Source organism: Coregonus clupeaformis, unplaced genomic scaffold (genome assembly GCF_020615455.1).
Source record: "Coregonus clupeaformis isolate EN_2021a unplaced genomic scaffold, ASM2061545v1 scaf1311, whole genome shotgun sequence".
NCBI classification, from domain to species: Eukaryota; Metazoa; Chordata; class Actinopteri; order Salmoniformes; family Salmonidae; genus Coregonus; species Coregonus clupeaformis.
In genome coordinates, this window is record NW_025534765.1 from 145,232 (window position 1) to 155,804 (window position 10,573).

A 10,573-nucleotide genomic window follows, 5' to 3' on the forward strand; every position below is an offset into this window, starting at 1 on the left:
TAAAAAGGTTAGAGTTAACATGCTAAGTAGTTGCAGAGCTAAAATGTAGTAAGTAGTTGAAAAGTTGCTCATTTGCTAAAGTCGTCCCTGATGAGGTTCGAACTCGCAACCCTTTGATTGGTAGACGTTCACGTTGTACGCCTACCCATCTACCCCGACCACACCCCTACTATCGTTTTTGCCTTAAGTAACCATCTGTCTTATGTAACCATAGCAACTGTAACATATAACACTAATTTGAGCCTCCAGATTTTACGTTTACTATGTTATGTCTAGTCAATGAGACCAGGCTACATGCCCGGGTGGTACCTCTGCGCCCCCATGTGGCTCAGGTCGTTCATGACGGGAGCCTGCTGGATGGACTGGTGGCCAAACTATGATATGGTGGAAGAGACACACTCAGAGCAGGACAAGGACATCATGAATGTTCATGATTTCACAAATACACCACGTCTTGAATTGAGGTAACCATTGTCAATTAGTGTACTACTGCTTGAAAAAACATTTCCTGCAAATGCACTGTCCAATGTTCTAACCCCTCCCCATAAATTTAGAGTGCAGTATTAGAGTTGGATTGATTGATAACGCTCTATCCAGATAGGCAGCGACGCCAACGGTGACACGGTCTGATGGTACTGTTCTATCAAATATGCCTATGCTCCGCCACGGTAGGTAGCATGACCGCACCATAGAAGACAACGGCGCTAGTACAGGAAGAAGAAGCTACCATTCATTTCCGTAAATAAAATCGGTCACCATTTTCTCTTCCTGTTGTGACGTAAGCGGCATGGAGAAGGCACGTTTCATTTTGTCACGATCGAAACAGCCTTTTGCACCGCAAATAGAATTGTAGCTATCTGTACAATATTTCATTTGAGTGGTAAGAATGAAGCCTTTCAAATACGTTGCTGTCAATGTAAATGCATTACTATCAAACTAAAGGGAGCTAGCACATTTCTAGCTAACTAGCAAGCTGTTGCTAACTGTATTGTTTTGTCAAGCTTTCACATTAGCTACTAAATGACAGTGTTTTCCTTATGTTTCACAATACTTGCTCACTATTCTGTATCTCAGTCAATTTACTCGCGCGCTATTGTTGCCATCATTCCCTTCCCAGCGCGTGTGTGTAAAGCATGGAGATTGAGGGGAGAGATTTCATGAACACTCCCCCATTGAAGACGGTGCGGTTTGGGGGCAATGTTGTTGCCACGTTAGCGAAATTCAAACAGGTGAGATTTCCAATCCAGTGACACCAAACATATGGATGCCTAAAACACTTATGTGATTCACTATGTAATGCAGTGAATGTAGTTATAAGCTCGTATACATATGATAGTATTTGCTGCTGGTTGTTTGTTTTTCAAGGGAGATACCAGTGACTATGAGTTGTTGAAACATCAGCTGGCAGATCCAGATATCAAGGTAAACAGACATGACTAGCAATTAGGCTACGGCTACATGTACAGTGTAACAAGGAAAATGTTCCAGAGGTCTTACTGATAACGGAGTGTCTTCCTTTTTTTGACAGGATGCCCAAATCATCAACTGGCTGCAGGAGTTCCGGAACTGTGTGACACAACTCAGCAAAGACCATGAGCAGCTGATCTATGTGGCTCTGGTGAGGATGGAACACTTGAATCAAGAGATGGACAGTACAGCCCAGGCCAGGAACAGTTTGCTAATGCCGACTCTACCCCTTGTGTCTCTCTGTGTACCAGAGACTGCCGTGGCTGGGCCGAAGCCCTGCCGTAGTGGAGGAGTATCTGGCCTTCCTCAGTAACCTGGTATCTGCTCAGACGGTCTACCTCCGCGCCTGCCTCAAGATGGTTGTCTCCAACTTCACACCCAGTGAGTTCCTGTCTGTCTGCGTGGACAGTCTGATAACTCAATATGGCTACTTCTGTAGCTCAGCTGGTAGAGCACGGCGCTTGTAACGCCAAGGTAGTGGGTTCGATCCCCGGGACCACCCATACACGAAAATGTATGCACGCATGACTATAAGTCGCTTTGGATAAAAGCGTCTGCTAAATGGCATATTATTTTATATTATATTATTATTGAAGACCTGTTCTTTTTCCTTCCTTTCCAGAGAGAGTAAAGATCTGTGAGGGAGGAGTGGACATCTCCGACTCGGATGATGACGATGAAAGTAGGTGTTACTGTTCCATTACTGTTTGCAATGGAAAACCAAGATTGTTCAACGGACAGTCCCTGAAATGTTTCATTGAAATACACACTGCAGTAAATTCATAGTGAGGTGAGAATGCGGTTGGTAAAAGGCTGCTCCGCTCGTCCTTTTAGGGAAACTAAGCACACTTCTAAAGTCCTTGAAGAGTGAGGATGATAAGAGGGGAGGTGAGGTGTAGATAAGATAATAGACGGAGACTAGCACTGGTGACTTCCACTGCAGGAATCCAACCCCTTAGTGTTACTGATTTTTGTCAGACTGACTACTTTCGTTGACGTTGAATGTTACAGAACCGTGTTATATTACAATATAAAGGGTAGAATGACACCCAGTTCACAGATCCAACTTGTTCAACGTTGGATGTTAGTTCAAAATAGCGAATACTTTTTTCATTTATGCACAATTTTAACCCTTTCTCTTCTTTCTTGATTTTTGAAGACCTTCCCAGAAATTTTGACCAGTGTCATCAGGCCCTGCAGCTGATAGCCAGATATGTCCCATCGTAAGTAGCCATAAGACAATCCTACAACATGTTGCTGGATCCTTGCCTGTTTTGCGTGTGTCAAGTGAAGTAGCCTTAATGGTATTTTTCAGACCCAGGTCTGACCTTGGGAATTGTTGACCCCCAATGCAGACTGGTAACAATGTTTTTTCCCTCCTCATTTCAGCACCAGCCGTTTCCTGATGCCCATTCTGATTGAAAACTTTCCTTTTGTGCAGAAATCTTCCAGAACCCTGGTAAGCAGTGGCTACAGTAGCCTCGTGTTTTTTGTGGTATTTTTTATTTATTTATTGTCAGATTGTTTTACGGGATGGTTGTGTTTCTCTCCCCAGGAGTGTTATGTCCATAACCTTCTGCGGGTGGCAGTGTACATCCCCTCGCTACGACGAGACATCCTGGAGCTCATCATCAGTAGGATGCTCAAACTGGACGTAAGTGTGTGTGTTAGTTAAGCCACAGTTGCTGCTGTGTGTGTGTGTGTGTGTGTTGGCTTTCCAGTTCTTCGCTGAGAAATAGGTGGTTTTTGTGTGCTAATACTGTGTGTTGTGTTCCAGGTGAGTGCTCCTCGGGGAGAGATAGAGGAGGTGGAGGAGAACGCTGTGCAGCAGGAGATGAAAGGAGAGCAGGAGGAGGAGGGGCTCTTTGACATGGTGACTGACTAGACCTGCTAGGGTTTTACATACGATAGTCACTGGTGTGATAGTTCTCCATTTTGCAACTGATGTGGTGTGAAGTTTCCCTCATATCTCTCTCCCCTCTCTCTTTCTCACACAGGATGAGGATGTGTGTTCAGTGAAGTCCAGTCCAGCAGAGACCAATGTGATGGTCCACCCTGTCGCTGAGAGACTGGACACTCTCATGGCTGTGCTGCTGGCCTTCATCAAGGACATGTGCCATGTCAACGGTGAGCACAGGGGCTTCACACACACTCACTAGACATATGACAACACAGTGCTGTGCTTACGCTGCTCCCTTTCTCTCTCCCCTTCCACCCCTCCATCTCTCTCCCCTTCCACCCCTCCATCTCTCTCCCCTTCCACCCCCTCCATCTCTCTCCCCTTCCACCCTCCATCTCTCTCCCCTTCCACCCTCCATCTCTCTCCCCTTCCACCCCTCCATCTCTCTCCCCTTCCACCCTCCATCTCTCTCCCCTTCCACCCCTCCATCTCTCTCCCCTTCCATCCCCTCCATCTCTCTCCCCTTCCACCCCTCCATCTCTCTCCCCTTCCACCCCTCCATCTCTCTCCCCTTCCACCCCTCCATCTCTCTCCCCTTCCACCCCTCCATCTCTCTCCCCTTCCACCCCTCCATCTCTCTCCCCTTCCACCCCTCCATCTCTCTCCCATTCCACCCCTCCATCTCTCTCCCCTTCCACCCCTCCATCTCTCTCCCCTCCTCTACTCTCTCTCTGGCAGGTTGTCTGGATGTGGAGCGGACTAAGGATCTGTACAAGGACCTGGTGTGTGTGTTTGACAAACTTATCCTACCTACACACGCCTCCTGTCACGTCCAATACGCCCTCTTCTACCTCTGCAGCTTCAGACTGGTCAGTACTCGCAACAGTGTGCGGCTGTATAGTAGTCACATTTTATAGAACGGTTGAGTGGGTAAATCGATTGATTGATTGGCTGTGTATGTGTTTGACCCCTCTCTCCCCCTCTCAGGCTCTGGCAGAGGCGTTTCTGGAACACCTGTGGAGGTTACTGCAGAGCCCGTCTCACCCGGCAGTACTGCGCCAGGCTGCCGCTGGCTACATGGGCAGCTTCCTGGCCCGTGCCAACTTCCTGCCTGTCGCGTGAGTCACACCCTCTGTCCTCCTAAATATTCAAAAGTTTATTTTTGCTGTTCAGAAAGAGATCAATAGAGCATGTTGGGGTGTGGTTGGTTCTATGCAGTATACTCTCTGTGGTCCCTCCTAACTCCCTAACTAAGTTCCTCTACCATTCTCTGACTGTGTTCTCCGTCCTGCAGTACAGTGCGTGCGTGTCTGGACCTGCTGGTCCCCTGGCTCCACCTATACATAGACAGCCAGGACTCCGGCTCCCGGGCCTACTGTGACATCACGCTGCACGGGCCCTTCTACAACGCCTGCCAGGCCGTCTTCTACGCACTCCTCTTCAGACACAGAAGCATTCTGGAGGGCAACATGAGAAAAGGTAGGGGAAAACACATACTTACACACACAATCAAATTGTTTTGTATCAATTGGTATGAATATCTCACTGGCCTGGCAATCTGTGTTTATGTGGGAAGGTGCTCTCTACCAGTGTCCAGTATTATATAACTGTGTGTCTGTGTTTCCCTCCCAGGGCTGGCGTACCTGCAGGGTCTGAACCTAGAGAGGATAGTGATGTGTCAGCTCAACCCTCTGAAGGTCTGCCTGCCTGCCGTCACCAACATGTTTGCTGCCATCACCAGGTACAGTGGTGCACCAACCAACCACTCTGTCAGCCAGTCACACATCAATTACACTCTGCTACAGCACTGTGTTTCTGTCTGTCTGCTTCTAAACATGTGAAGTGGTTGTTTGACCCAGACGTATATCCATCCATCCACAGAAAGTACCAGTTGGTGTTCTGCTACACAATCATCGAGAGGAACAACCGCCATGTTCTCCCCGTGGTCCGCAGTTCCGTGGGGGGCGACTGTGTGTCCACCAACACCAACCCCCTGGACAGTTTCTTCCCCTTCGACCCCTACCTGCTCAAGAGGTAACCCATGAAGCCTTCCCAGCAACCACTTCTCAGTAGGCACAAAACAGGAGAAATTGGTTGGAAATGGCAGTAGTACAACCTGAACTTGTCCAAGAACAGCGTTCATTTTCCATTTCTGATGGGGTTTCATTTCTCTCCTCTCTAGGTCAAGTAAACTCATCGAGCCCCTCTACCAGGTGTGGGAGGAGCCAGCAGACACTGAAATGGACACTGTCACCACCAAGAGAGTCAGAAGGGTAAAACACAGACGCTCTTGTATTCTTTAACGCACACACATGATTGGATGCTGTGTGTCTCCCTATTGGTTGTTTTTGTGGTTTGATTGGCTGTTTTCTCTTGATTCAGTGCTCGGATGCAGATGAGGATGACTTCCTGCGAGGGGAGACGCCGGAGACAAAGGGGGTTGTGGGTATGACCCCCGGCTCGTATGAGTCTCACCTCCGCAGCCCCAGCAGTGTGGGCTCCCCGCCCATCGCCTTCCTACAGAGACCCTTCTGATACCCTCTTATTTAACATGGACTCATCCACAACACCCTGTAAAATGGACTATTCCACAATTCAGAGCGCCATCATACAGAGACACCCAGCTTTAAAATGTTCAAATGGAATATGATATTATCTTACTATAGACCATTCTGATTTTGACCCCCCTTTTTAAATGGATTTGTTGGATCCTGCTGTTTAAAATGGACGGGTCCATCCTCTTCATCTTCCCTATCATCACTGAAGAGCAGTATCAATGGGAATCATCTGGAACCATCTACAATCACCACCCCATCAAGAACTTACTCCAGGACGCAAAAGATTATGAACACAGTGTACAATGCGTGGCTAGAGCTATTCATTTTATAATAATGGTTCTATGTTATAACAGTTAACATGTTATAAGTGGTTAATAGTAAATACTAGTTCATTTAACTCAACTATGGAAAGAAAATGTATTTGTTTTATCTAGGATGGGAAAATCTTAAGTAGATTTTGTGTTTTTAGTTAAAACTATGTATTTACTCATTGTTTGTTTTTCTCTGACACTTTCAATTGTTTATTGATTTTGGTTGACTTTGATCTACAATTTGTATCATGTTCTGAACATCACATTTTATGATTTGTATCATTTTACAGATTGTAAACATAAAGTTCCCTTATTGAAATTCTTCTTAACCAGAACAGATACTTGTGTGAAGGGTCACCTGCAGTAGATGAAAAAGGAAACCTTCTGTAAACCTGTGCTTGTATTTATGGAGGATCAATTACATAGTTGACATACAATACCCTGTAAATAAAAGTTAACCTATTTGTGGATTGACAGAAATTCATTTATTGTATAAAAAAAAAAAAAAGATCAGTCGGGAACTGTACAAGGACGTCCTGCCCCACTATGTTGCACTGTAACACACACCCTCTCAGGTAGGATTCTCAGAGGGTGTTTGCTTTGCGTATAAAAATACGGAAACACTTTCTCTGTGAACTTGTGTGAGAAAGAGTAAAGGGGTGTATCGTTGTCATCAGCAGGGTCAAAGAAAGACACTTGGCCCTTGTCCCAGTCCAGTTGCACTCTGACCCTCTTGAGTTTCCCTGTGACTGTCAAGGCTGTTGGAGGTGAGGTCATCGCTCTGTACTCCCTGTCTCGCAGACATATGGTCCAAAACCCATTCTCGGGCCGGGCCTGGACCTCCACATTCCTGGTGACAGACATACAGGCCACACCCAGAATCCAGTCGTCATTACATCCTGTTTCCACTACCCAGCAGTGGCTTCCTGAGCTGAGCCCGGTCATGCCCAGGACCTCTGCACTCAAGTGGAATCGCTCAGGGTTGTCAGGGAGACGTTGGGGCTGGCTGGTGTACTGAAGGGACGTGAGGTCATGTGACAGGAAGAGGCAGGGGTGGGCTGTGATTGGGTCCAAGGTCACAGGAACTGAAAAGGAGGAGGAGGAAATGGGCCAGAGACAGGAAAAGGGTTTGGGTCACTCACCACTGTTTTAGCTTCTCTCCGCCAGGTTAAAATGCTGTGGGAGTTACCTCCTTATCTCCTCAGCTCTGTTAACCATTGAAATGTACTCACTGTATTCAACATGCAGGAGCATTTTCTTCCAGACTCTGTACTTGAGGTTACAGAGGTGCTTGGCCACATCAATCAACGCCCCTGAAATCCTCTCTGGACCCTGCCCTGTGCACTGGGCTCTGAAATGACAAAATAATAAATTTGTCCTGTTCAGTATTCCAAAGCAGAGAGAGGGAGGAAAAAAGAGAGTGATAGAAAGAGATGTGGGGGATTTCAACATACCTCTCTATAGTGGCTTTAAAGTTCTGAAAAGCAAAGAAAGTGTAATATTGAGGCTGAATAAAAAAACTCCCATCCTCTCCTCAAAAATGATTGTTCTGGCTTTATTTAATTTGAGTGTGTGATGTGTAAGTTGTGAGAGTGCAAACCTGGAGCAATGTCATGTCTTCAGCACCTGTCATCTCCTGTGTTATGACTGTAATAGTCTCTGTGAGGTATAGCATCCCTGCTGCAGCCTCTGTCATCATACTCTTCATCACCCCTATCTTCTCCTCTTCCTCCTCCTTCAGAGCAGCTATCCTTGCTGCCTCTTCATCATACAGGAACAGGTGGAGTTTCACAAACTGATCCTTTATCTGCCTCTCTGTCTCCAGGGCCTGATTCTAATGGGCAAGTAGAGCACAACTTGATGGATTTGAGTTCATTTGAATGAAAAGGAAATGTAGATGACATCTGTGGAGATTACCTTAATGGGCCCGAGCATCTCTTCAGAGGTTCCCTTCAGTCTAATGAGGGAGTCCAGAGTATCCTGTAAGGTCTTCAGTGCTACATTGAGCTCATCCTAGAAGTAAAGGGTATTCTAACAGGAGCTTTCTTATAAAAGCAGCAAGCTGTAACTCGATTAGACGTCTAGATTTAATTATGTGAATAAATTAACAATAGGTTCCATGCCAGGTGTGTTGCTTGACTAAAATAACCCTTTCAATACCTGAGATAATTTACTATGTTTAAAAATGTTTTACTCTGCAAACACACTGTATGTCTATCAACACCACTCACTGACGTACAACCAGCAGGTCAGATATTATCCCATAGGAATGCAGATATAATACTTTACACACTTTGGAATTTCTCTGCTATATTTCTCTGCTAATACTGTACTCTCACATTTACTGTCAGGATAGACCTGATTAACAGCATTTTACTGCCAGGGGCCACAGGTTCCTTACATGAGAAAATGGCAACATAAACTATGAAAACAGACGTTGCCAAGTTATTTCATGCATGTACATACTAGAGTAATTTCAAATATGATTCAGTCTCTCACCTTGCAATCCTGTGCTGCCTTCTCTATGGGTGAGCAGTCGTGGTTCTTGTGTATTTTCGAGGCTTGGCACACTACACAGACAGGCTGCTTGTCCACCAGACAGAAGAGTCTGAGTCTCTCTCCATGTAGACTACAGAGCAACCCGTTCCCCTCCGCTGAGCTCTGACTCCTGCCCTGTTGCAAAGCTTCACAGAGGTTCTTCAGAGCCAGGTTGGAGGGAGGGGTGCGCTTGGAGGCTCTTCTCCTGCAGACAGGGCACTGTCTGAGGGCTGAGGTGTCCCAGTAGCGTTGTAGGCAGCTCTTACAAAAGCTGTGGCTACATGGTAGGAGGACAGGGTCCCTGAAGATGTCACAGCACACAGGACAGGAGAGATCCTCCTCTGGGAGAGACACACTGGATGACATGTCTGTCTTCACCTGACTATGTACCGGGACTCTGTGAAGAAGATATCCTCTGGCTTAAACAATTCTCATGTCAAGCATATAAACATGTAGCTTATTTACTGTTCCTTTCAGAAATCCCCTCCCTATAGCTTTTCAAAACAGATACTCAAAGTCCATTGTTCTTGTTGTAATGCCAGACCTTAAAAGTGCAGGCTGTTTTCCTGTCTGTTGAGTTGTGTTTGTGTGTGACTCCAGAGACACAGTACTGCGATACAGACAGCAGCACGTAAGCAAGAGTCCACTGTAACAGGAAGTCGAGCCCTATTGGTCACATGTGGAATAGCTGCAAACTGGTTTAGCCTTACATGTTTTGAATAGCAACATTGTTAAAGGGTGTGGATAGAGATAAATAAATAAATAATATGGCATTTAGCAGACGCTTTTATCCAAAGCGACTTACAGTCATGCGTGCAAATACACCATCAATAACTTCAAAAGGCTTTATAAGACTGAAAAGTGAAAGATGACGGTCAAGATACAGTATATATATTTAGATAGACAATATGGATATATTTAATCTCATGAAGCAGGATGAAGCAGGATGAAAATATGATCAACCAAAATAATACACAAATTATGGCTAAAATCATCATTAATAAAGTGATATTATAAATTGGCCTCACATTACATTGTGTTCCTAAAACATATGTATTCACATGGTTATTACAAAGGCAGGTACAATGTAGGCCTAATGTAAATACCATACACATCATTACCTATTGTATACAACTGTTATACCTGTTTGTACCTTGCACTATATTTATAATTTGCTAATAAAACGTACAATGGTGATAACTGTGTAATCTAAAGCAATAATTATATGCCAGTGCTTTAGACACCAATGAATGCTCATATAGGGCAAAGCTTCAAAAGGTATTCTGCAGGCCTAATCTTCCCCTTTCACAACCTCAATGCAAACCAAGTTTCTTCCCCAAAAGCCTGTGCAGTTTCATTGCATTTACTTTAGGAAAGGGGAATAAAAGAGGTGTTTCACCTGTGTTTCACTTGACAACTGAAGGATATTGGTTAAAAACAAATCAACCATCTGCCCCCACCTCCAGTGTGGTATTTTAAATATTTGTTGTTGTTGCTTGGTGTCAATATATCATCAGTCCACAGTGTGTGGTTAGTAGCTTGTGTATCACTACATGTGATTGTGACCACTTTATATTATTGGGGAGAATCTATGATGAACATTCATTAGTGGCTTGATAACAATGATCATTTCAGGCTACTCACAAGAGTCTATTTTATTGTAGGATGCATGCAGCTATCACTACACCACTCAGTGACTAGAGTCGTGTAAATGCGCATCTCTGGAAAACTCATTCATGGCGAGATCCAAATCACAGCATCCTTTCCGCTCTCTCAACGAGCCTAGGATGATGTATCCC

General features: G+C 45.2%; 2 protein-coding genes across 4 annotated transcripts; one reads left to right on the forward strand and one right to left on the reverse strand.

Annotated features, from left to right (window-relative positions):
• Nucleotides 1–344: 344 nt before the first annotated feature.
• On the forward strand, nucleotides 345–6,706 carry LOC121568874 (RNA polymerase I-specific transcription initiation factor RRN3-like). Of its 2 annotated transcripts, none has more exons than XM_041879340.2 (18): nucleotides 345–464; nucleotides 1,118–1,229; nucleotides 1,366–1,422; nucleotides 1,529–1,618; nucleotides 1,719–1,848; nucleotides 2,090–2,149; nucleotides 2,627–2,690; nucleotides 2,857–2,926; nucleotides 3,023–3,121; nucleotides 3,245–3,340; nucleotides 3,465–3,594; nucleotides 4,106–4,236; nucleotides 4,355–4,485; nucleotides 4,662–4,846; nucleotides 5,000–5,108; nucleotides 5,249–5,401; nucleotides 5,550–5,640; nucleotides 5,750–6,706. In XM_041879340.2, the coding sequence occupies exons 2-18, from the start codon at nucleotides 1,134–1,136 to the stop codon at nucleotides 5,900–5,902; spliced, it is 1,845 nt and encodes a 614-aa protein (XP_041735274.2). In that variant the 5' UTR covers nucleotides 345–464; nucleotides 1,118–1,133; the 3' UTR covers nucleotides 5,903–6,706. The 2 variants fall into 2 exon arrangements, with proteins under 2 accessions (XP_041735274.2, XP_041735273.2); XM_041879339.2 differs by lacking the exon at nucleotides 345–464 and adding an exon at nucleotides 508–880.
• A 40-nt stretch (nucleotides 6,707–6,746) lies between these two features.
• Nucleotides 6,747–9,383, reverse strand: LOC121568876 (zinc-binding protein A33). Of its 2 annotated transcripts, XM_041879341.2 has the most exons (6): nucleotides 8,736–9,383; nucleotides 8,154–8,249; nucleotides 7,837–8,070; nucleotides 7,691–7,713; nucleotides 7,469–7,587; nucleotides 6,747–7,321 (listed from the first exon to the last, which is right to left on the reverse strand). In XM_041879341.2, exons 1-6 carry the CDS (start codon nucleotides 9,138–9,140, stop codon nucleotides 6,747–6,749), a joined length of 1,452 nt encoding a protein of 483 aa, XP_041735275.1. In that variant the 5' UTR covers nucleotides 9,141–9,383. The 2 variants fall into 2 exon arrangements, with proteins under 2 accessions (XP_041735275.1, XP_041735276.1); XM_041879342.2 differs by lacking the exon at nucleotides 8,154–8,249.
• Nucleotides 9,384–10,573: the final 1,190 nt, after the last annotated feature.

What these genes read in the sequence shown, in the direction of transcription:
- LOC121568874 (XM_041879340.2), top strand. Translation starts at nt 1,134, where the DNA reads ATGGAGATTGAGGGGAGAGATTTCATGAACACTCCCCCATTGAAGACG. An exon ending in CGTTAGCGAAATTCAAACAG is followed by an intron (nt 1,230 to 1,365) that starts GTGAGATTTCCA and finishes TTGTTTTTCAAG; the next exon opens with GGAGATACCAGTGACTATGA. An exon ending in GGAGGGCAACATGAGAAAAG is followed by an intron (nt 4,847 to 4,999) that starts GTAGGGGAAAAC and finishes TTTCCCTCCCAG; the next exon opens with GGCTGGCGTACCTGCAGGGT.
- LOC121568876 (XM_041879341.2), bottom strand. Translation starts at nt 9,140, where the DNA reads ATGTCATCCAGTGTGTCTCTCCCAGAGGAGGATCTCTCCTGTCCTGTG. An exon ending in AGATGCTCGGGCCCATTAAG is followed by an intron (nt 8,071 to 8,153) that starts GTAATCTCCACA and finishes CTTGCCCATTAG; the next exon opens with AATCAGGCCCTGGAGACAGA. An exon ending in GCTCCTGCATGTTGAATACA is followed by an intron (nt 7,322 to 7,468) that starts GTGAGTACATTT and finishes CCTCCTTTTCAG; the next exon opens with TTCCTGTGACCTTGGACCCA.